Below are 23,330 nucleotides of genomic sequence, written 5' to 3'. Positions count from 1 at the left end.
AAATATAAGCCCTTTTTAATCATTAGCCATTGTTAACTGCAATGTAATGCAGTTTTGTCAGCCAGGAGCAGTAAAGCAAGGCTGAACAGTGAAAGACTCATCTACAAAAACAAGAAAAAAAATGAGTAATTTGAAAGATTCCTGCTTAAAGAAACCTTTACTCTTGAAAGAAATAACCTACCATGCCTTAATTTAAAATAGAGAACTAGCAAGCTTAAGCAGGACTAGGCTCAGGAATGTATTTAACCCATAATTGCCAAAACAAAAGTAACTAGGTGGCAGCTGTTTAGAGAGTAAATGATGATAGCAACCATTCTCAAAGTAAGCACTCGATGACTAATAGATGCCAAGGTGAAGCTTTTATCACAACACTCATCAGGAAGAGTTGAACAAAAAGCAGGATTTGCCTAGAATATTTGAAGCCCGCTGCTGCAGAAATCCTGGATTACAAACTCCCCTCATGTAAACACTTAATCTGCAATTCTTTTGGCAGGAGGAGGAGGAGGAGGAGAAGAGATCATTTTTGTCTCAGCAAAAGAATGACGTTTTAAATGTAAAGGCTTAAAATGTCATAACATGCCTCATAACAAATCACCCAAATAATAACTGGAATGGACTTGAAGGAAAAGCCAAGAGTGTTAGTTGTAAACTAATAGGAAACTTTGGAGGAAATAGCAAAATTATCCTGTAAAGTCAGAAGCTCATTCATTTATTTGTTCATAAAATACTTATTGATAAGATGCCATTTACCAGCCAGTGTCCTTGATCTCAGGAATCTTAAGGTAAAGAAAACAAATATTCAAACAAGCAATAGAAGATAAACATGTCGACATTTGTATTCATATGTCTATACTGTAGTGGTGGTTAATATCTTGAACACTAGATCTCCTAGGTTTGAATTCATTCACTGATTTTGTGACTTTGGGCAAATTAGTTAACCTCTCTACTGTTTCCTCATCTGTAAAGTAAGAAAAATAATAGTACGTGTTCATTGGGTTGTTGTGAGAGGAAAAATGAGTAAATTATGTAAACTAGAGCAGTACCTGACACTGACATTACTCAAATGTTAGTTTTCATTATAATTAACAGATATACATGAAGTAAAATGGTGCATACAGTACATAGATATATGACTTTAAGGATCAGCTTATGTAAATAAAAGTTAATTTATTATGAAGTTGGGATTCAATTAATCTATGCCAAACACACCACTCACATTTCTCTATATTAGAAACTTATTCAAACTTTTATGTATGTGAATTGAAAGAGAGAAGTCTGAAAAAACTGCCATTTCAGAATGACTGTAGATACCACAATAAGCAAATTAAATTAAGTTTGAAAACAAAATAAAGCTTAGCACATAAATAAGAAACTCATTTTGAAGTTTTATACTGAATGTATTATAGGATAAAATTTAATCTTATACTTATCTATTCAAATATATCTAATATATTATCTCATGACACACATTTTATATATTTTTGTTCCCTTTCAAATATTCTACAATTATCTGAGTGTCTAATACATACAAAGAATTATGTTAAATAATAGAAAAGATGATGCAAATGTGTAAGATATAATCTTTCTTTTCAACGGATTTAGTCTAAGAGGGGAGCACACATTTCTTAAATTAAAAGATATAGTGACATTTTGATTTTACTTATTTATTAATGTTGAAATCTTATATTCTGGAACTCAGCTTATATTGGATTTCAGTGAAGAAAATGTCATCCACTCATGCCCCTCTGATTAGCTGACATATTCTGGCATGCAGTTCTTCCTTTTACTTTTACTGCCAACTTCCCTTCAATTTCAATATCCCATTCTCTGATGATAGTTATCTACCCTTTCAGTTCTCTCAATTCTTTTTTTTTTTTTTTTTTTTTGAGACAGAGTCTCGCACTGTCAACTGGACTGGAGTGCAATGGTGCTATCTCGGCTCACTGCAACCTCTGCCTCCCAGGTTCAAGCGATTCTCCTGCCTCAGCCTCCCGAATAGCTGGGGTACAGGCGACCGCCACCAAGCCCGGCTAATTTTTTGTATTTTAGTAGAGACGGGGTTTCACCACATTAGCCAGGCTGGTCTCGAACTCCTGACCTGAAGTGATCCGCCCGCTTTGGCTTCCCAATGTGCTGGGATTACAAGCTTGAGCCACCGCACCCAGCCCTCTCAATTCTTTTCTACCAAACCACATGTTGTTTAAGACCTGCAATTTCTCAGTCTTGCCTGTTCGACACTGCCTTTCTCCATTGTCACCTTCCCGTGCAGCCTAAACACTTGACAGATGTCATCAATCACCTTGCTACTGGCGCTTCCCGCATTTTTATCCCCTTATTCTTCCAAAGCACTTATCATTTAAATCCCCAAACTTCCAATCACTTCAACCATCTGATCTCTCTTTTCCTAACTACTAGCTGGTAAGTCCTACTCAACAAAATTGTATCTTTCTCAATATTTCATACATGTATCAACCAGTCAGTGCTCTTCAACTAGGGCCTATAGCTTGTTCCACAAACAGATCCCTCTTCCGTTTCCCAAAGCAGCTATTCCAAACCTTCATTATTCTCCTCAGTCTGCCTCTCTTAAATCCTTAAACGACTTTCTTTCAACATCTCAGTAGAAACCAAGCCTACCAGGCATGAACTTCCCTCATTTTTTACCCCACATCTATTAGCTCATCTATTTTCCACTTTATTGTTCTCAAAGATGTATTTCTACGTGAGACTAATATTGTCATCTGTGCTTTTAATCGGATTATAACACATTCAAATTTCTTTTTTACTCATATTATAATTCTGTCCCCTCCCTCTATGTTTTTTATTCACAACCTAAAAACAACTTTCCATCTCTTATTTAAAAACTTGTCCTGGTTCTTCCAAATTATTACTACCTATTATTGTCTCTAGTATTCTCCTTCTCTTCATTCCCAAAACTCCGTGCAAAAAAAAAAAGAAAAGAAAAACAATGTATTTAATCTTCCTTTCTTTCTATTTATTTTTCCACCTATCTGCCTCAACTATTCCACTGAAAGTGGTTCTGACAGATCAACAATGACCTCTGTGTCAGGCAGGTCCCTGGCAGGAAACAGCACAAACAGAAAAGGTATGATTGAAGGGAGTTTAAAGAAAAGTCGATTTACAAGGGTGTAGGCAGGAAACTAACAAGAGATACTGAAGCACCACCTATTAACAGGTGAAAGTGACTACTACCCACAGGCCTGGAGGGGTCAAGAAACCAGTGAGACCTGCAGTTATAGGAAAGAGCTGCCCAATGGGAGCTTTAGCTTTTGGAAGAGAAATACTGCCCCCGTCACTCTGAGGCCCAGCAGGGACAGAGCTTCAGGCAGAAACAACTTGCACTCTCTCCTCGTACTCTTCTATTTTCAGGACCTCTCATTGTCAGAATCCAGCTGAAAGCTAGAGGACAAGAGAACCCTTGATGAAGTCTGTTAGGTCAACCTTCTCTAGGAATAAAACAGGATGGAGAAAGATAGAACGTGAATTTTAAGAGGCAAATGAAGAATATCCAATACACCACCTAACCCCGTTAGACTCAACAGTCCTCATTTTACTTAAATTTTGGCTCCATTGAATGTTGATTACTACTCCCAAATTGAAATTCTTTCCTCACTTTGGTTTTTGTAATACCACTCTCCAGATTCTTCTCTGCTTCTGTGACCAGGGGCATGCTCCTTGTCTATTGGTGTTTTCTGGATTGGACTCCTCCCTCACACTTCAGATGCTGTTATTCCCTCTGAAGACTTCAGGTACTATCTACACTGAGGCTTCTGAAAGTCACCACTATCTACATTTGGGGCCGGATAATTCTTTGCTGCGGGGAGTTGCACATTATAGTATGTTTAGCAGCATTCCAGACCTCTAACCACTAGGTACTGTTAGCATCCCTCCCTCAGTTGCAACAACTAAAACTATCTTCAGACATTGCGGATTGTCCTCTGGAAGGTAAAAATCATCCCCAGGGAAGAAGTGCTTACTTTTACATACAGAATATCTGTCTTCTGTCCCCTGAGTTCCAGGCTGATGGAAACTTAATTACTATCATCTGTCTCCTGGACAATTGCAATCATTGGCTAACTGGGCTCCACAACTCCCAGTCTTTATGCTCACACCAGATTGATCCAAAAAAGACTGAATGTGTGAGGGAATCCCAAGGCTGTCAAGCCATGCAGCTGAAAATATTCTGAAAACATCTATGAGACACATGAAAAGAAGTGAAACTGTAAGAGTTTTTGACTTACACTCTGAAACATTTGGGGATGTAGATGCTCTTCTTGATGACCTATGACTGTGGGAGTGAAGTAGCTCTGTACAGAAACATTGTACCTCCCATTACAGGAAAAGATATTCTTTCAGAAGAAAGTAAACTCAACAGCAGCATTTCTCTAGTCAATTTTCAAAAGTTTTGTCTCTAACTGGAAGTTTAAAACGTGAAAAGAGTATAATGACTAAAATGGCACTAACATATATTTAGATAAAAATATGCAGGTTCTATGACAAAACAGTTATCTTTTATACCAATTAGATACGAAAAAATTACGCACACACACTTACACACACACATACACACATTTATATATCTACACAAACAATAATCATTTTAATTTGACTTTTCAAGATAGGTGCTACTTCAGTAACTCCTGTGCTTTTACTAAGAAAATTTTGAAAAATCATTTAAGAACAAATACATTTGTCATGGGTAGTTGTTTATATGCTTTGCTATGAAAATAAAGCACCTCATGAACAAGTTAGATATTGCATTCCTGAAACATATATAAAAGTCAAATACTATGTAAGTTCATAATTACTAAAGAATTGATGTAAAGACAGTAGAATCCATGCTGTGGAATAGTAGCTTTGTTGCACCAAATATAGCCAACATTTTAATGGTGTGTTATGTTACATAATTATTTCACATACATTGTCTCATCTGAATAACTACAGGACACAATTGCTCTATGAGGTAGGTAGAACAATGTTTTCAATATGTCCTCTTCAAGGATGACAAAATTGAAGTGTTTGTGGTTAGCTGACTTGTCCAGGTTATGCAGCTAGGAAGATACAGAGTTTAAATTTAACCTTGGACCTCTCATCCCTGGTTCCTATGCTTTTCACATCACAGCATACTTCTTACTGGCAATCATCAATGCAAAGAATGCATTAACAACAAAACTCAGGATTATCTAAGATTGGAAGATCTACCTTAATATATTTCAGGCCCATATATCAATTCTGCAGGAAAAAAACAAAAACAAAAACAAAAACAAAAGAACAAAGTTACCTGGAATCCAGAGAAAGCTTCAGTTAAGTTCCACAACTCTAACAACTAATACAGTGTGTAGGACTCTGGCAGAGAGAACAAAGTAAAGTGTACAGTAATCTCAGTTTTCAATTATGGATATTCATTATTTGGGCAATAGCATTTAAGGAAAACATTTAATTTTATCTTTACTTGAGGCTCTCACCTATAACAGCTGTCAAAGTCTGTTCATCTTTCAGGGATTTTTTTCCACAGTATAAAAGAAAATGCTCCTAAAAATTAGTTTTTCATAAAATAAGGTGTTTCACCCTAGGCTATTTTATTTCTTAGAGTGTTCACTCCCTGCTTCCAATAATTGAACACAGACTACCTTAATTTAAACATGTTCTATCAAAAACAGTAATTCATTTTTAAAGGTTTACATATATTCATTGCTAACAACATACAATTATCTCCCCTACAGGGTTCCTGTTATAACAAATTAGATGCACTTTCAATAGGCAATGATAATCACCACGAAATTGAACTTTCTGGGTAACTTGAATTACAGAGACTTACATAATAAACTGTGTAAGTCCCACAGAAGTTTAGAAGAATAAGGCCATGGCTCTACATTACATTTATCTTTTATTAAAAATAAATACAGATGTCATTTTTGCCAATCATTGTCTCTCCAACTTATTTTTTCCCTTCTTCAAGCATTTCCGGAGAATGAGGATTTTTAATTTTCTTTTTTGTTGCTTTTGTTCGGGTAGGGAAATGGAGAGGACTTTTAAATCTCCATTTGGCTTTCCTTGAAGGAGCAGCAAGGAGTTTCTATTTGAAAACAGAGTTATTTTACCATTCTTTCCAGTTCCAGAGTGAGAATTTAAAAAGGCAATAATTCCAAACATAATAATAGTGACAAAAACCATAAACGATTTCAATTTAACAGTTATGAGGCATATATTGTTTAATTAGACATTTTATAAACTCAGGTATTGGCTATTCAAAAGAGATACATACAAAACATAAGGATACAGAAAAGCAAAGTATAAAATGATGGAAAACCCATATCTAGCAAATACAATTCTTTAAGTAAGTATCAATTAATATCAGACAAATACATTTAAAGAGAAAAAGCATTATTAGATATAGAAATATATCTGACATACATAATGTAATATTACTTACATTATTACATAAGTATAAAATGGTACAGTACCACTAGGATGATCTAAAAATTTTAAACATATATATGGCTAATAAAATGTCATAGAATATACATGGTAAAAATTGATAGGTTACAAGAAAATAGTGGCAATCCACCATCAGAAATTTCAGTACAGTTCTTTCAACCTTTGCTAGATCGCATAACAAAAAAAATTAGTATCTACGTAGATATTAACCACAGAATTAACAAGCTTGATCTAAAGGACATATTTAAAACACCGCAACTGACCAGGTGCAGTAGCTCATGCCTATAATCCCAGCACTTTGGGAGGCCGAGGTGGGTGGATCACCTAAGGTCAGGAGTTCAAGACCAGCCCAGCAATATGGCAAAACCCGTCTCTACTGAAAATACAAAAATTCACTGGGTGTGGTGGTGGGCACCTGTAATCTCAGATACTCAGAAGGCTGAGGCAGGAGAATTGCTTGAACCCGAGCTGCAGAGGTTGCAGTGAGCCAAGATCGTACCAGTGCACTCCAACCTGGACCACAGAGTGAGACTCCGTCTCAAAATAATAATAATAAAATAATAAAAATAAAGCACTGCAACTAATAATTAGTAAAGTAGCCACTTTTCCCCCTCCAACACACAAGGAACATTTTCAAAAGTTAATAATGAACTAGGACACCGTAAGACAAATTACTCTTTAGGACCACAATGCAATTAAGTAGAAATTAATAACAAATATGTATTTACTATTAATCACAAATACACATACATCTAAATAACTTCTGTGTCAAGGAATAAATTATACTGGAAATCTAAAATTCTTAAAACTTAAGAATAATAACTGTATTTTATATCAAAACTTTGGAATATCAAGAAAATATTACTATTAAAAACATAAATTACAAAAGAAGAAAGACTTAAAACAAATAGCCTGAGTTTCCAACTGAGAAAATAAAGCAAGCCCACAAAGTAGAAAAATAAGGAAATAAGTACATGCAGAAATTAATATAATATAATATAATATAATACAAATTTTATAGATAGAATTCACATGCCAAAAATTGGTTCTTTAATAAGATTTGAAAAAAATCTGGCCGGGTGCGATAGCTCACGCCTGTCATCCCAGCACTTTGGGAGGTCAAGGTGGACGGATCATGAGGTCAAGAGTTCGAGACCAGCCTGACCAACAGGGTGAAACCTCATATCTGCTAAAAATACAAAAATTAGCCTAGTGTGTTGCCATGCTACTGGTGTGTTGCCAGTAGTCTCAGCTACTCGAGAGGCTGAGGCAGGAGAATTGCTTGAACTCGGGAAGTGGGGGTTGCAGTGAGCTGAGACCACGCCATTGCACTCTAGCCTGGGTGACAGTGAGACTCCGTCTCAAAAAAAAAATTAAAAATAATAATAATAATAATAAAAACTTCCAGATTCACTGCAGGGGGTGTGGTGGCTATGAGAAAAGCATAAATAAACAACATTTAAAATTTTTTTTAAACTCATGCTTAGATAGAGCTGAGATAAAAAAGATATAAAATATTATGAGCAACTTAATGCCAACAAATTTGGAAACAAAAAAATCAATAGATTTCTAGAAAAATATAATTTACCAGAGTTGAGTTAAGACAGATAGAAAGTCTGAATAGCCCTGTAACCAGCAAAGAAACCAGAACAGTAATTAACAAAATATTACTCCCCACAAAAAAACCACAGGGCCTAGATGTATTTATAAGTTAATTCTATCAATATGAAAAGAAACATTACTTTACACAGGCTTTTTCAGAGAACAGAGAAGGAGAATAATTATCAACTCATTTTATTAAACTTGTATAATTTTTGTACCAAAACTGGACAAGGGCAGTATGAGAAGGGAGAATTACAGGCTAATATTGCTATAAGTATGGAAACAAAAAAAATTAAATATTAGCAAGTCAAATCCAACAGTGTATGTAAAAGATAAAACATGATCAAGTTGGATTTCTCCCTGGAATATAAGGTTGCATACATAAAGCTCATAGCTCGTAGCTATAGGTTATGTTCCTACTGTAGCCTTAATGTCTTTAGTTGCTGGCATCAATACCTAGGTCCCTTCCCACCTCCAAGCCATTTAGGAGAAGCTACCCAAACTTGTTCCAACTGCAATAATTACTCACTTAGGCTGAATGAGTCAAATCCTTTATTAGAACCAGAATCCAGCCTCCTCAAAAACTCTGAAATTGAACCCACTATGACTCTTAATCTTGCATTAATCACAGTCAATATCTAAAACATAAGCCCCCTACCAACTTTTCCCACTCCCTACTTTCTGCCCACTCCCAGCTTGCCCTTTGCTTTAATAATCTACTACACCATCCCCATGAAAGTCTGTGCTTCCTTGCTCTCTGAAATCAGAATTTCCCTCTATTTTCAACCTTTTTTCCAAGAATTCCTTCCACATCTTTGCCATTACTGAAACCTGCCTCTTCAAAGAGGGCACACTTTCTCTTTATAGCTTGCAAGTGGTGATTGTGTACTGTTTCAGAATTCAAATATCATTAGTGACACTCTCCCTTACCCCAGATTATTCTTCTCATTGGCTTCCATAAAAATACTACATATCTTTTAGGCTCATGCTATTTGTATGTATCACTTTTTTCCATCCTTGCAACTGACAAATATTGACCTTCTAATTACTGTACTTTTCTGCTTAAGTTTTGTGGTCATCATTAGCCTAAATTTCTAAGACCTTCTTTAAATTCAACTCATCTGTCTATTAGACAATCCTCCCAAATATTGCTCTTCATTTTTTCTATTCTTGAATCTGAGAAGACAAGGATTGCTGGGGGAAAAATACACAACTTATTTATTAGTGATTACTAACCTCAAAAGGAGTTTTACCACTCTCTGGCAATTCCACGATATTTCTGTGGTCAACTCGATATACCATTCTTTGCAATACTTCTTACAAATCTTTATTTTCATCATCCTTCACTCTAGGAAGATGACCTTGACAATTTTATAGAAATCTAAGGCATCAGATGAGATTATCTTCAACTTTTCACCAGCACACCTACAAGTTCGTATATATTTACACCTATTTTCTTCCCCCTCTGAGCTATTATGCTAGAAGGGGTGTTCCTTCTCTAAAGGCCAAGAGCCACCTGTACTTTAGAGTCTATCCTCTCCCACATTCCAAAAATCTTACATTTATGTTTTCTTAGTTGTGTACAGTCATCTGTCTTGTTTCTACACACTTAATTGTTCCCTTTCATCAGTATGTTTTCCCTTAATCTGTATATGTACAGTAATCTTTAGGCTTAGAAAATGACTTTCCTGAACATTTTTCTGAATGGTTAAAAAAAAAAAAAAAAGGAGGGAGGGCATGATAGAAATGAAAGTACTTTGCAAACAGTAAAGCACTATTTATTGAGAGTTAGTGTAATGTTAGAATTTGTTCCCACTTAAAGATCAAAGGAATTAACTGACTTTGCAAGGTTTTATTATTTTTCTTTTGGCAGATCTAGGAATATAATTCAATTCTCCATAATTATTAGCTATTTATAATTAAAAACTAGAAAATATTTTTAATAGTGCTAACTTGAAAGCACGGAAAAAATCTATTAAAATTATGTTGGTTATTTTTGTTTAGACATAGAAATTGCAGTCTAACATCTTAGCTTATTGACATTCAGAATTTTAATCATGGGGGTAGGCGTCTGGTGTTTCTACAACTAAATTGGATTTGCCTAAAATAGAATCTAAGACCTGATTAAACTACCTTCATCCCTATCATTAAGTTCCTCTTCACCGTTCTGTAAACAAAAAATCTCCTCAACAAATTGAACAAGTTGAATAAAGGATAGTTTTCTAAAATATCAAGCCTTTTTAATTAAGGATTTTTTTACAGTGCTATTTTGGGATCAGAAGTTCCATAGTACAGTACAAAATCTAGCTTCATTTAATGGTGTTAAGTAAATAAAATACCTATAAAATATTTTTACAAAGATGAAAAAAGAAGGAATAATGTTTCTGATTATTGAGATAAAGATAATAGTTATTTACCCAAATATCTACTCTATGCATCCTTGTGAATAATAATCAAAGTCTATTTCTATTATATTAATAAAATTTGAATCTATTTAACAAATCTTTGCCCTTACAATACAAACTGTTATAAAAATCCAATGAAGTAATGAATCTGAAACACTTTCAAAATGGCAAAAACAAACGACTGTAACTTCTAACTTACTTTCATCCTTTGTTCTTAACAAATAATAAATCAATACCTATTAACATATTAATTTACGTTTTAATATGTTATAAATTTTATGAGACCTCATTGACCACCTTTGATTAATATTCATTAATAGACTTGATATTTCCAACATAATTATTTATTAGGTTAAAGTCAGAAATCAAGAACAATTTACCAGATATTTATTGTGCATTGGCTAATTTATATTTAGACAAATCTTTTAGGTAAGAGTCAGCAAACATAACGACATTATATTATAATAGGGCATGATTATTCCTAACTATATTGGTGATGTAGTCATGAACCTATTGACTATTGAGGATTGTAGGGGTAGGTAAAAGACATTTTATTTGTCCCCAGAATTGTCACAGTGAAAAAGAGGAAGACAGAGGCACTATAAAAGACAGACTGTGATAAGAGTCATATGTGGATTATTTTTTGTGTAATAACTATTTCCTTAGGGAACTCTTTTGTCTCTTCTTTCTCCTAAAGTTTACAGGCATATCTTATTTTATTGTAGTTGGCTTTATTGCACTTCACATATACTGCAATTTTTAGGAATAGAAAGTTTTTGACAACCCTGCCTCAAGCAAGTCTATCGTAATTTTTCCAACAGCATATGCTCATTTTCTGTCTATGTATTACAAATTGGTAACTCTTGTAATAATTCAAACTTCTTCATTTACATGATATCTTTTTTTTTTTTTCTTGAGACAGAGTCTCAGTGTGTCACCCAGGCTGGAATGCAGTGGCACAATCATGGCTTACTACAGTCTTGGCCTCCCAGGCTTAGGTGGTCCTCCCACCTCAGCCTCCCAAGTAGCTGGGACTACAGGCATATGTCAACCATACCCAGTTAATTTTTGTTTGTTTGGTGGTGGTGTCTTTGTAGAGACGAGGTTTCATCATGTTGCCTAGGCTGGTCTTGAACTCCCAGGCTCAAGTGATTTACTCACCAAAGTGCTCGGATTATAGGAATGAGCCACCATGCCCAGCCTCATTATAACTGTTACAGTGATCTGTGATCAGTGACTTTGATGTTACTATTATAATTGTTTTGGGGCTCCATGAACCATGCCCATATAAGAGGGCAAACTTAATTGATAAAATTCTGTGTGTTCTGATTACTCAACCACTCAGTCGTTTCCCTTTCTCCCTATCCCTATTCTCTGAAACACAATATTATTATTACTAGGCCGGTTGATAACCCTACAATGGTCTCTTTAAGTGTCCAAGTGAAAGAAAGAGTTACATGTCTCTCACTTTAAACCAAAAGCTAGAAATGATTAAGCTAAATGAGGAAGGCATGTCGAAAGACAAGACAGGCTGAAAGCTAAGCCTCTTGCAACAAAGAGCCAAGTTGTGAGTGCAAAGGAAAAGTTCTTGAAAGAAATTAAAAGTGCTACTCCGGTGAACATATGAATAAGTGAAATAGCCTTATTGCTTATATGGAGAAAGTTTGAGTGGTTTAGATAGATCAAACCAGTCACAACATTCCCTTAAGACAAAGCCTAGTCCAGAGCAAGGCCCTAACTCTCTTTGATTCCATGAAGACTGAGAGACGTGAGGAAGCAGAAGAAGTTTGAAGCTAGCAGAAGTTGGTTAATGGGGTTTAAGGAGAGAAGCTATCTCAATGACATAAAAGTGCAAGGTGAAACAGCAAGTACTGATGTAGAAGCTGCAGCAAGTTATCCAGAAGATCTAAATAAGATAACCAATGAAGGGGGCTAAACAATAGATTTTCAACGTAGATGAAAGTCTTCTATTGGAAGAAGATCCCATCTACTTTCACAGCTAGAGAGGAGAAGTCAATGCCTGACTTCAAAGCTTCAATGGATAGACGGATTCTTGTTTTAGGGGCCAATGCACCTGGTGACTTTAAGTTGAAGCCAAAGCTCCTTTGCCATTCCGAAAATCCTAGGGCCCTTAAGGATTATGCAAAATCGACTCTGTCCATGCTCTATCAATGAAAAGTAAAGCTTGGATGATAGCACGTCTGCTGTCCTCATATTTTACTGAATATTTTAAGCCCACTGTTGAGACCTAATGCTCAGAAAATGATTTCTTTCAAAATATTATTGCAAGAGCTCTTATGGAGATATGCAAAGAGATTAATGTTTGTTTCATACCTACGAATATAACATCCATTCTTCAGCCCATGGTTCAAGAAGTAATTCTGACTTTCAAGTTTTATTATTTAAGAAATACATTTTGTAAGGTGATAGCTGCCAATGATAATGATTCCTCTGATGGATCTGGACAAACTAAATTGAAAATACTTTGGAAAAACTTAATCGTTCTATGTCATTAAGAATATTTGTGACTCATGGAAGCAGGTCAAAATATCAACATTAACAGGAGTTTGGAACAATTTTATTCCAATCCTCATGAATGACTGAGGGGTTCAAGACTTCAGTGGAAGAAGTAATTACAGATGTGGTAGAATTAGCAAAAGAACTAGAACTAGAAGTGGAGGCTACAGATGTGACTGAATTGGTGCGATATCATGATAAAACTTGAATGAATGAGGAGTTGTTTCTTAAGGATGAGCAAAGAAACTGGCTTCTGGAGATAGAATCTACTCCCAGCAAGGATGCTATGAACACTGTTGAAATAACAACAAAGGATTCAGAATAACACACAAACTTAGTTGATAAAGAAGCCATAGGGTTTGAGGGGACTGACTCCAATTCTGAAAGTTTTACTGTGGGTAAAATGCTATCAAACAGCATCACCCGCTACAGAAAAATCTTTAATGAAAAGAAGAGTCAATTGATGTGGCAAATGTCATTGTCTTTTTTAAGAAATTGCCATGGCCACCCCAACCTTCAGCAACCACCACCCTAATCAGTCAACAGCCATCAATATCAAGGCAAAACCTTCCACCATCAAAAAGATTATGATTTGCTGAAACGTCAGAGGATTGCCACTTTTTTTTTTAGCAGCAAAGTATTTTTAAATTAAGGTATATACATTGTTATTTAGACATAATGCTATTGTGCACTTACTAGACTACAGTATAAAAGTAATTTTATATGCACTGAGAAAACAAAACAAATTGTGACTTGATTATGATAGCTTAGTATTGGTGGTCTGGGACCCTGCCCACAATATCTCTGCGGTATGATTGTATTTTCAATCTTCTTTTTTTTGACATATACTAAAAATGTGTAGTTACAAATCTCCATTAACGACTGCCATCACTTCTTTCTCTCTCTACAAGCATGTGCCACTTCCCCAATGAGATATGGGCTACTTTTTCCCCTTCTATGGAAACTGGGCTGGACCTGTGTTTGCTTTGACCAGTAGAACGCAAAGAGTGACGTTCTGGAACTTCTGAGAAGACCAGGCCTTAAGAGGACTAACAGTTTCCACTTCTTTCATCTCTGAACACTGAATCTTGGAACACTCCCTTTTGGAATCTAATCACCATGCTGTGGGAAGCCAAGCTCTTTGGAAAAGTCACATGAAGGAAAATCAGATAAACTGTCAACCATGTGGATGAACTGTCTTGGATATCATGGCCTTTAGATAACTGAATATCCCACCCAGCATCATGTGGAGCAGGGCCACCCAACTGGGTCAGTTAAGCTCTATCTATACAAAGAGTCATGAGTTAACAAAATGATTGGTTTAAGCCACTAAGTTTTGAGCTTGTTTGTTGTGTAGCAAAAGATAACTGAAATAGAAACTGGTAGCTAGAAATAGGGTGCCACTGGGTGAAACCCAAAACTTATGTAGCCTCAACTTTGGAATTGAACAGGAAATGCAGACAGTGGTGGCTAGAAGATCAAAGAGAAAACAGGAGGGCAACACTTTCCTTTGCAGTAAAGTGAAAGGTAGAACTAATAAGCTCATGGCAATTGCTAAAGGGAAAGCATAACCTAACAAATTTGTGAATCTATCCAAGGAGACTTCCAGGCAAACATTGAAAATGCCACCTGACTACTTCTAGCTGCCTATCATCAAATAGGAGAAGAGAAAAATAAACTAAGTAAGAAACTGTTCAGTTTTGGAGCAAAATTTATAGAATATATAAAGCATGTAGAACATCTTTTCCAGCCAGCAAGAGGTTCTCAAGGAAGAAATCACCTTATGGCAAAGATCAAATCAAGAATTGTTAGTAAACCATAGAATTAGGATAATTTAGGATCAATGGTGCATCTGTAATATCCTTTAAGGTTTCAGAAATATTTAAGCCAGTGCTTCATAGACCTCTTAGCTAGACAAAAACACTTCTAAGACTCTTATGAGCACATTTTGTAGATTACTCTGCTTGATAATGAGTATCTAAGACTGTTAAAGGTGCTGTTCCTCAACATCTCTCAGTTCAAATTGGAGAGAGGCCTGTCTTAAAGAGACGAGCATGGATTTTGTCTAATGGAGCAGATTATAATTCAATTCAAAGGGAACACAAGATGTTTTAAAATGAATTACATCAGCTTATACTAAAAGACAGAGACAGTTCAAATTGAAGAGTCTTCTGGGCCTTCAGCGTCCCCAAATCAGGAAGTGGTTTGAGAAGGCTACTCAGTTTCAAACAGAAAGCCATTTCTCATGGAAAAGAATGACTCAGAGCAAAGTCGAGATCTTACAGGGAAGAACCAAGAGCTGAGAACCACTCTCAGGTAGAATTAGGCCCTAACTGACATACATTCTCTGCTCCCAGAATCATAATTAGATGTGCCCAACTGGAGTTCAGAATTGCTATGAACCATTCACTGCTATGTACCTCTTATTTTTCCTCTTTTTTAAACAAGAGTGTATATTCCCTGACTCACCATTGTAGGCTGGGTGAATATGAGAAAGAAAACTTGTCTAGGTGAATATGGGAAAGAAAACACATCTTCAGATTGAGGGAAACTGTAGTAAAGGCACCTCATATGTAACTGAAACTGGTTTAGATGATGAGATTCTGGGTCTTGAGCTTGAACCTGATGTCATATTGAGATGAGACTTTAAGGTTTCCTGGGAGGTGGTGAAATAATTTTCCATCAGGAACATAAATTACTATGACCAGGGGGTACATTATAACTACCAAATATTTCTGCCGTTTCTTTCTTGCTCATGTATGCATGTCCCTTTCCCATCAAAAAAGGATTTGTTTGCTTTTTTTTTTCCCTTCTTCAATCTAGGCTGGCCCTGTGGGTTACTTTGACCAATACAATGTGGTGAACATAATGTTCTGGGACATCCAAGCTAAGGCCCCAAGAGGACTTAGCTTCTACTTTCCTCTTCTTGAAATGCTTATACTTGGGGTACTGCTTCTTGGATCCCAGCCATAAATGATAGCAAGCCCAGCCACCACGACTGGAAGAACTCCAAGTCCCATGGAGAAGCCACATAAACTGAGGTGAGGCAGCTGAATTCCCAGCTGATAGCCACCATTAACTGCCAGTCATGTGCATGAGTATCTCAGATGTTTCAAGCCCAGTCCAGCCCCTAGATAACTGCAGCTAAAGTCACCATCATGTGGAGCGAAACCACCCAGCTGATTCCTATGAACTCACAGCAATTATGAGGCAAGTGAAATGGTTATTTTAAGCTAATTAAGTTTGAGTGTAGTTTGTTAGTAACAGACAACCCCCCAAAATTCATGTTAGTGCCATTAAGTAAATGAAATGAAGATCAAGAAACCCATTACTCAAGAACCAAAGTATCACTAATATTGTTTTATGTATTCATGTGTTACACCTTGCCACTATCCTGAATTTTATGACTCTTGTCAAAGTTTATCACAAATATACATATTCCTACATAATACAGTTTAGGTTTCTTTTACAGCTTTATAAAAACTGTAGCATACTGTACGTAGACTTCTGAGACTTGCTTTATCATTTTTACAATTACTCTAGGTTGTTGCATGTAGGTCATTCTCCCTACTAAACAAAATTACAAAACCTCTAATTTATTTTTTGTTGTCAGTGGTCATTTGAGTGGTTAAAAACAGAGCTGCCACGAGCACTCTTGAGGTACACAGGTCCAAGAATTTCTCTAAGGCATTTATGTAAACGTAGACTGGCTAGGGTATGTGAATGCTTAACGCTAAGAGAGAGTGCCAAATTGCTTTCTGACGAGCCTATCAGTTCAAAATCCTACCTGCAGCGTGAAAAACTGAGGCCCATCATCTTTATTGGTATTGTCATATCCTTTAATTTTTCAATCTATTGAATGCAAAATATTATTCATTATGGTTTTAATTAGCCAATCACTTAAGAGGTAAAACATCTTTTCATGTGTTCAGCCACATCCTCTGAAAATACCTGGTTTGTCTTTTGCTTATTTTTCTATAGGACAGTGATAAATAGAAGTGGTGGTCGGGTGCAGTGGCTCACGCCTGTCATCCCAGCACTTTAGGAGGCCGAGACAGGCAGATTACCTCAGGTCGGGAGTTCAAGACCAGCCTGGACAACTTGGTGAAACCCTGTCTCTACTAAAAATATAAAAATTAGTCGGGTGTGGGAGCAGACACCTGTAATCCCAGCTACTTGGGAGGCTGAGGCGAGAGAATCGCTTGAACCCGGGAGGTGGAGATTGCAGTGAGCCGAGATCACGCAACTGCACTCCAGCCTGGGCGACAGAGCGAGACTCCATTTAAAAAAAAAAAAAAAAAAATAGCACAAGAAGTGGTGATAATAGCCACCCTTATGTTCCTGATTTTCAAAGTATACAACTTGGTCATCATGCAGTTTTAGTATGTCAACGTTTATTAATAGTGCTTTTGACTTTACAAGTATAAGTGCTATTAGCCTGTAATTTTCTTTTCTCCTATTGAATGTCTCTGATTTTAGTATCAGTAAGTTATATCAACCTCACACAATATGCTGGCAAGTATTCCCTCATTAGCTATTTTTGTCTGAAAGAGCTTGTATAAAATGTTGTAATTTTACCCCCCTTGAAAGAGGGGTAAAACTTACCTTTAAACCTGTGCCAGGTCTTGTCAAAAAGTTAATTATTGTTTACTATTCAACCTATGAATAAGTATATTCAGCTTTTCTATTTCTTCTTGAGCCAATTTAAGTAAATTGCAATTTTCTGGAGTTTGGTCTATTTTGTCTAAGTTTTCAAATATATTAGCATTAAGATGTTCCTGGTAGTCACTTTTTCATCCCTGCTTTATCAATGGATTCAGACCGCTTTTTCAATCTTTACGTTGTGTCCCATTTCATCTTGTTCAATTATGCCAGTTTTACTGTTTTGTCATGAAAACAACTTTGCCATGTAATTCTTCATCATTTTCTAATTCATTGATTTATTCCCTTGCCTGTATCTTCTTGCTTCTACATTACTTTTACTATTTTCTAAGTTACACATCTAGTCTTTTCCCTTAAGCATTTAAAGCCACTTCCCTCAAAGTGCTGTTTTAGCTGTAATACCCAATTAAAAATATATATATATTACTTGCAACTAGGTTTCAAGTATTTCCTTTTTTCCTTTGTGACGATTTAAACATGTAAATGTAAGACTTTAAAAAATTTAACCTTTATTACTGACCTCCACTTGCTTCTGATTATCCATTTAATACCAATTATTTGATGTTTTGTAACTTGCTTACGCCTAAAATACATGGTCAATTTTTGCTAATATACAATGCTTAAGAAAAATATTCTCTGTTTAATACATTGTTCTAAATGTTTATTGACTCAATATTAAGAATGCTTTCACTAATTCTTTATCATTAATTAGTTGTTGAAATCTCCCATTGTTGTTCAATTTGTTGCTTCAGCCCTATTGTTGCTTCAGTTCATACATTTTGAGGCCATTTCATATGGTAAAGGCACACTGAAAATTGTTATATATACCTAGTAAATTGATCCTTTAACTATTTTTAATGGACTTCTCAATCTTTAATATCATAAATCTAATTATTTTAATATCACCAAAGCTACACGTTTTTAGTATTTACCTACTTCATTTTTAAAAAATATTTACTTTCAACCTCCTCATGTCTAATATTTTAGGTGTTTTAAAAAGCCTAGTTGGGTTTTTAAAAAAATCTGACCAATGCTATCATTTAATCGGGTAATTGTCTATTCATAATTAATATTAGACTTGTTGTTATTATCTTACTTTCTAACTTCACTCCCCCACCTCCATTATTTCTTCCTTTATTTGTACTAGGTTATTGCATACCTATTCTGTATTTTAAAGTTCTTTTCCTTTGGAATGATTCATCCCCTATCTTTTTTTTTTTTTTTTCTTTGAGATGGGGTCTCACTCTGTCACCCACACTGGAGTGCAGTGGCACGATCTCGGCTCACTGCAACTGTCACCTCCCCAGTTCAAGTGATTCTCGCACCTCACCTTCCAGAGTAGCTGGGATTACAGGCACCTGCCATCACGCCCGGCTAATTTTTGTGTATTTTGGTAAAACGGGGTTTCACTATGTTGGCCAGGCTGGTCTCAAACTCCTGACCCCAAGTGATCTGCCCGCCTCAGTCTCCCAAAATGCTGATTATAGGTGTGAGCCACAGTGCCTGGCCAATCCCCTATCTATTCTTGTGGCAGTCACCCCTGAACTCTGATTACATATATTTATTATAACATAGTCGATTTTAAGGTTAAACAGTATCTTAACCAGTTTTCTGAATAAAAGAACCTCAGAACCCTCTAATTCCAATCACCCTTCTGCCAGCCAACCGCTATTATCCAGTTTTTCAATTATATCCTTATTTAAAAATTCCACATTATTAATGTTGCATAACGTTTATTTAGTTTTACATTGGTTTACAATTTCTTATAAACACTTTTCATTATAATTGTTTTATCCAAACAGTTTAAATTTACTTATGCTAGTTTTTCAATTTCAGATCATCCTTTTAGAATCATTTTCCTTCTTGAAGATCATCCTTTTGTAGTCTCTTTCCTGAAGTTCTGCCGAGGATAACATCTGTTTTTCATCTCAGCCTGTGTTTGTTTCAGTTTCACTTGTTGCAAATTCTAAGCTAACAGTTTTTCTCAGAAGTCTACCCTCTTTTGGGTACATCGTTGCTGTTAGGAAGCCTACTAAGTATTTGACTGTCTTGCCTTCACTGATGATGATCTTTTTCTCCCCATGGTTGCTTTTAAAATTTTCTCTTTGGTATCTTATCATTTACAATACCTTGAGTCTAGGCCTGGATTTTATTTAAATATATGTTTGGTATATATTGTGCTTTCTGAAGCTATGAATTCATGTTTTTCCAACAAATTTGGAAAATTGTTTTATCTTTTCAAGTACGCCTCTCCTTCATTCTCTAAATTCTCTCCTTCTAGTACTCCTAGTCTTTATAATTCTTCCCTCAAACTCTCTTAACTTTCTAATGTTTTCTAGCTCCTTCTTTCTCCTCGCTGCTCACTGGGTAATTTTAGATCCAGCTTATAGTTCACTTGTCTCTTCAGCTGAGTCTAATAAAATATTCACCATGTCTGAGGGCTTTTTTCTTATTTCAATAAATATTTCTCATTTCTAGGAATTCTATTTCTTTTTCAGATCTGCCTGTGGTTCCAACTTCATTTCTTATGTTGGTGATGAAACCTTGAAGAACTGAGTTCAATGTTTATTTTTTCTACAGCTTCCTTGTCATGTTAGTTTGTTTCAACTTGTGCCTGTGATCTCTAGTCATAATATAACACTACTTGATAACAATCTATAGGAATCTTGGAACTAAATTAGGAATGTTTCCCTCTTGCCTCTGCCAGGAGCTACAGCACTACAAACTGAGGGCCACTGAACCTTCTTTAACTGTCCTCTCTAGGGCAGCATCTCAGATTCAGATGTCTTCTTGTTTCTGATTTGAGGCAAACTGAATATGGCAGTGTTGCTATTGGTATCTGCCATCCAGACAAGCATAGTCCACTTGTATGGTCAATACAGTATTCATGACTCCTAACTTAAAATGCATCCATTTCTTGTGGCAGAGGAAAGGTAGAAGTATAGAAGTATGGTTCTTGAAAGTTCTCCTACTTCCTGTGAACCTATTCAAAAGCAGATTTTATTCAAGATCTAGTTGTTTTATAATATCTAGTCTAACATACCTGCTGGAAGCAAAGTCTTATTTTGTATATTAAGTATACTAAAACAGTTATATAGTAACCTGAGAAAGTACATATTTTATGTCATTTCTTACTAATGGGACCTCTCTGGAAAGGTTCCCTACCCCTTGATCAGAACAAAACACACAGTATATAGGAACTGAGTGCACGTCAGAAAACTCCTAGAAGATGAGCTTATCGTAAGGTTGTTGTTTCACTTGGTAGAAATTTCTCCTGGTGCTCTATTACTAAGACGTTGCATCAACATTGACTGTTCAAATTACTATTTTTTTTTACTTTTTAAATTTACTTGTTTATTTTAGAGACAAGGTCTCATTTTGTCACCCAGGCTGGAGTACAGTAGTGCGATCATAGCTCGCTGCGGCCTCAAACTCCTGGGCTCAAGTGATCTTCCCGCTTCAGCTTCCAAGTAGTTCCAAGTAGTTGGGACTAGAGCTGCATGCCACCATGTCCAGCTAATTTTTTTTTTTTTTTCCAGTAGAGACAGAATCTCATTATGTCATCCGGGCTGGTCTCCAACTCCCTCCTAGCCCCAGGTGATCCTCCTGCCTCAGCCTCCCAAAGCATTGAGATTATAGGTGTGAGCCACCATGCCTCTGTTCAACTTTTTAATGTCCTGAATAATATGTGATTCAGATTAGTAAAACTAAAATCTTGATCATATCCCATCATTTTGAACCGTTTAAAAAATAATAATGATTTGTTACATGCAGCTTCCATCTAGATGCATAACTTTATTTCTGGAAATGTGGGCCACCTACAATGTAAAGCAGACTAAACAAGGCAGCTTGTGATTTCATTTTAATCAGAAACACATCAAATAGGCATCATGGCAGCAGATCTGGCTGCTACTGTTTTAAATACAGATGGATTAACATCTTTATTATTCATAATTATCTGTCAATGTTCTCTGGATGATCAAGAAACTCTTTGTGCCTCACCCTAATCACTGAAGTAATGAAAGGAGATACCAGCAGCAAGCACTGCAACTGTAAATGCTGCAATCACACCTAAAAGTAAAACAAACACAGAACAAATGAAAATGGAATAAGCAAAAGAAAGGCCAAACTAATCCTAGGCGCTGAAATGTGGGTAACTGATGGGCCTAAAAAACAACAATACACAAACACACAAACACACAATCTTACATACACATACATATGTATATACTAAAAGGCAGCAACATCTTAGAGAAAAACATAGCCATAAGTTGAAAAACTAGACTTCGAATGTTGGACAAAGTATCTTTCTTGCACAAATGTGCACTGAGACGTATCTAAGAGAAAAAATAACAAACACTTTAAAGGGCTTATATAAATATTTTTATTGGCATACCAGCTGTCTTATGCTACTTAGGTTAAAAAAAAAAGGCAGTTCCAGTAGGCAGCAGTTCTCAACCATTATAATGTAAAGCCACTTGTGTAACTTGTGTAGCTACTGAAAACTGCAGAAGTCCATGTTCAACCATTATAAAATCTAAGAATTAGTATGTCTAAGTTGTAACTTTTATTTTTTCCTGAATATAGTAAGCTAAAGAAAGAAAGTGGCCATAGTAGTCCAGACAGACAGACACACACACGTACAAAAAATTAATTAAATTTATCTAATGAATGACAAGAACTACAATTAAATCTTCTGGCTCCTAACTCTCAGTCAGAAGTCTTAATATTTAGTATTTCTCAAATTGTTACCCCATTAAACAATAGTCTGCATGTTCCTTGTTCAAAAAGTCTGAAAATGTTAAAATAATTCTGCATTTCTTAGAGCCTTTAAAATATAAAATTATAAAATTCCTGACTTGAATTTGACATTTTTTGTCATAGAACACACATCAAAATCTCCTGTGATAGTAATTCTAGGAATACCAGCTTGTAAAACATTAGCCCTACTATACTAACTGATTCCCAAAACTCTGCATTTTTTTCTTTTAAGAATGTTTTAAAAATTAATAGGATGTGTCATCTTTGAGGGCATTTGGATGACAATGTATGAATTATAAATCTTTCTATCTCTAGGGCCTGGCACTTTCCATAATATCCAATAAATACTGTTAAGTCTAGCAATCTTAAGAAAGCGAAATGAAATACAAAAATTTTAAAGTAACAAGAAAACTCAAATCTGTTTTCAGTGTTATCAAAGAAGTAAAATTAAATACCTATGTTTTGCTGAATTTTCAATAACATTGTAGTTTTAATTGGTTGTTTTGGTTGTTCATCATCTGTGTTGTCCAATGAAGCTTGACTATTCATAGAGGAACTCATACAAGCTGAAAGAGTATAATAATAATAAATTTCACATAAAATAAGGATTAACACATGAAACTGAGTTTTAAAGAACATTATAAAAACCATACAATCAACACCATTTTCATTCTGCTTGTTTTTTATATAATAATGAATTTGCTCATTATCAATTGTAGGTGAATTAAATTTAATAGAATATATGGCAAATTGACAGTTTTCAAAACAATGTAGCTTTATCATTGAACTAAATCAGAGGGCCACACAGCCAGTTCTGAATGACTTTCAAAAATTGTAATTTGTTGGTCAGGCGTGGTGGCTGACGCGTGTAATCCCAGCACTGTGGGAGGCTGAGGCAGGCAGAGTGCCTGAGCTCAGGAGTTCAAG

General features: G+C 35.7%; 1 protein-coding gene and 1 long non-coding RNA gene across 2 annotated transcripts in view; both read right to left on the bottom strand.

Annotated features, from left to right (window-relative positions):
* Positions 1 to 5,428, bottom strand: part of LOC105553183 — a 33,859-nt gene extending 28,431 nt beyond the window's left edge. The window contains exons 1-2 of the long non-coding RNA XR_001008115.1: positions 5,300 to 5,428; positions 3,996 to 4,211 (exon numbers count right to left, since the gene is read on the bottom strand). This is a non-coding gene — a long non-coding RNA (uncharacterized LOC105553183). The remainder of the gene's footprint in view (positions 1 to 3,995; positions 4,212 to 5,299) is intronic.
* Positions 5,429 to 21,178: 15,750 nt separating this feature from the next.
* The window catches only part of LOC105553178 (chromosome unknown open reading frame, human C1orf27), a 49,661-nt gene continuing 47,509 nt past the window's right edge, over positions 21,179 to 23,330 (bottom strand). Inside the window, exons 14-15 of the mRNA XM_011999154.1 lie at positions 22,859 to 22,969; positions 21,179 to 21,713 (exon numbers count right to left, since the gene is read on the bottom strand). Coding sequence (XP_011854544.1) covers positions 21,646 to 21,713; positions 22,859 to 22,969 — 179 coding nt within the window. The 3' untranslated portion in view covers positions 21,179 to 21,645. The remainder of the gene's footprint in view (positions 21,714 to 22,858; positions 22,970 to 23,330) is intronic.

Source organism: Mandrillus leucophaeus, unplaced genomic scaffold, assembly GCF_000951045.1.
Source record: "Mandrillus leucophaeus isolate KB7577 unplaced genomic scaffold, Mleu.le_1.0 Scaffold584, whole genome shotgun sequence".
Classification (NCBI taxonomy): Eukaryota; Metazoa; Chordata; class Mammalia; order Primates; family Cercopithecidae; genus Mandrillus; species Mandrillus leucophaeus.
This window is presented reverse-complemented; position numbering and strand designations above follow the sequence as displayed.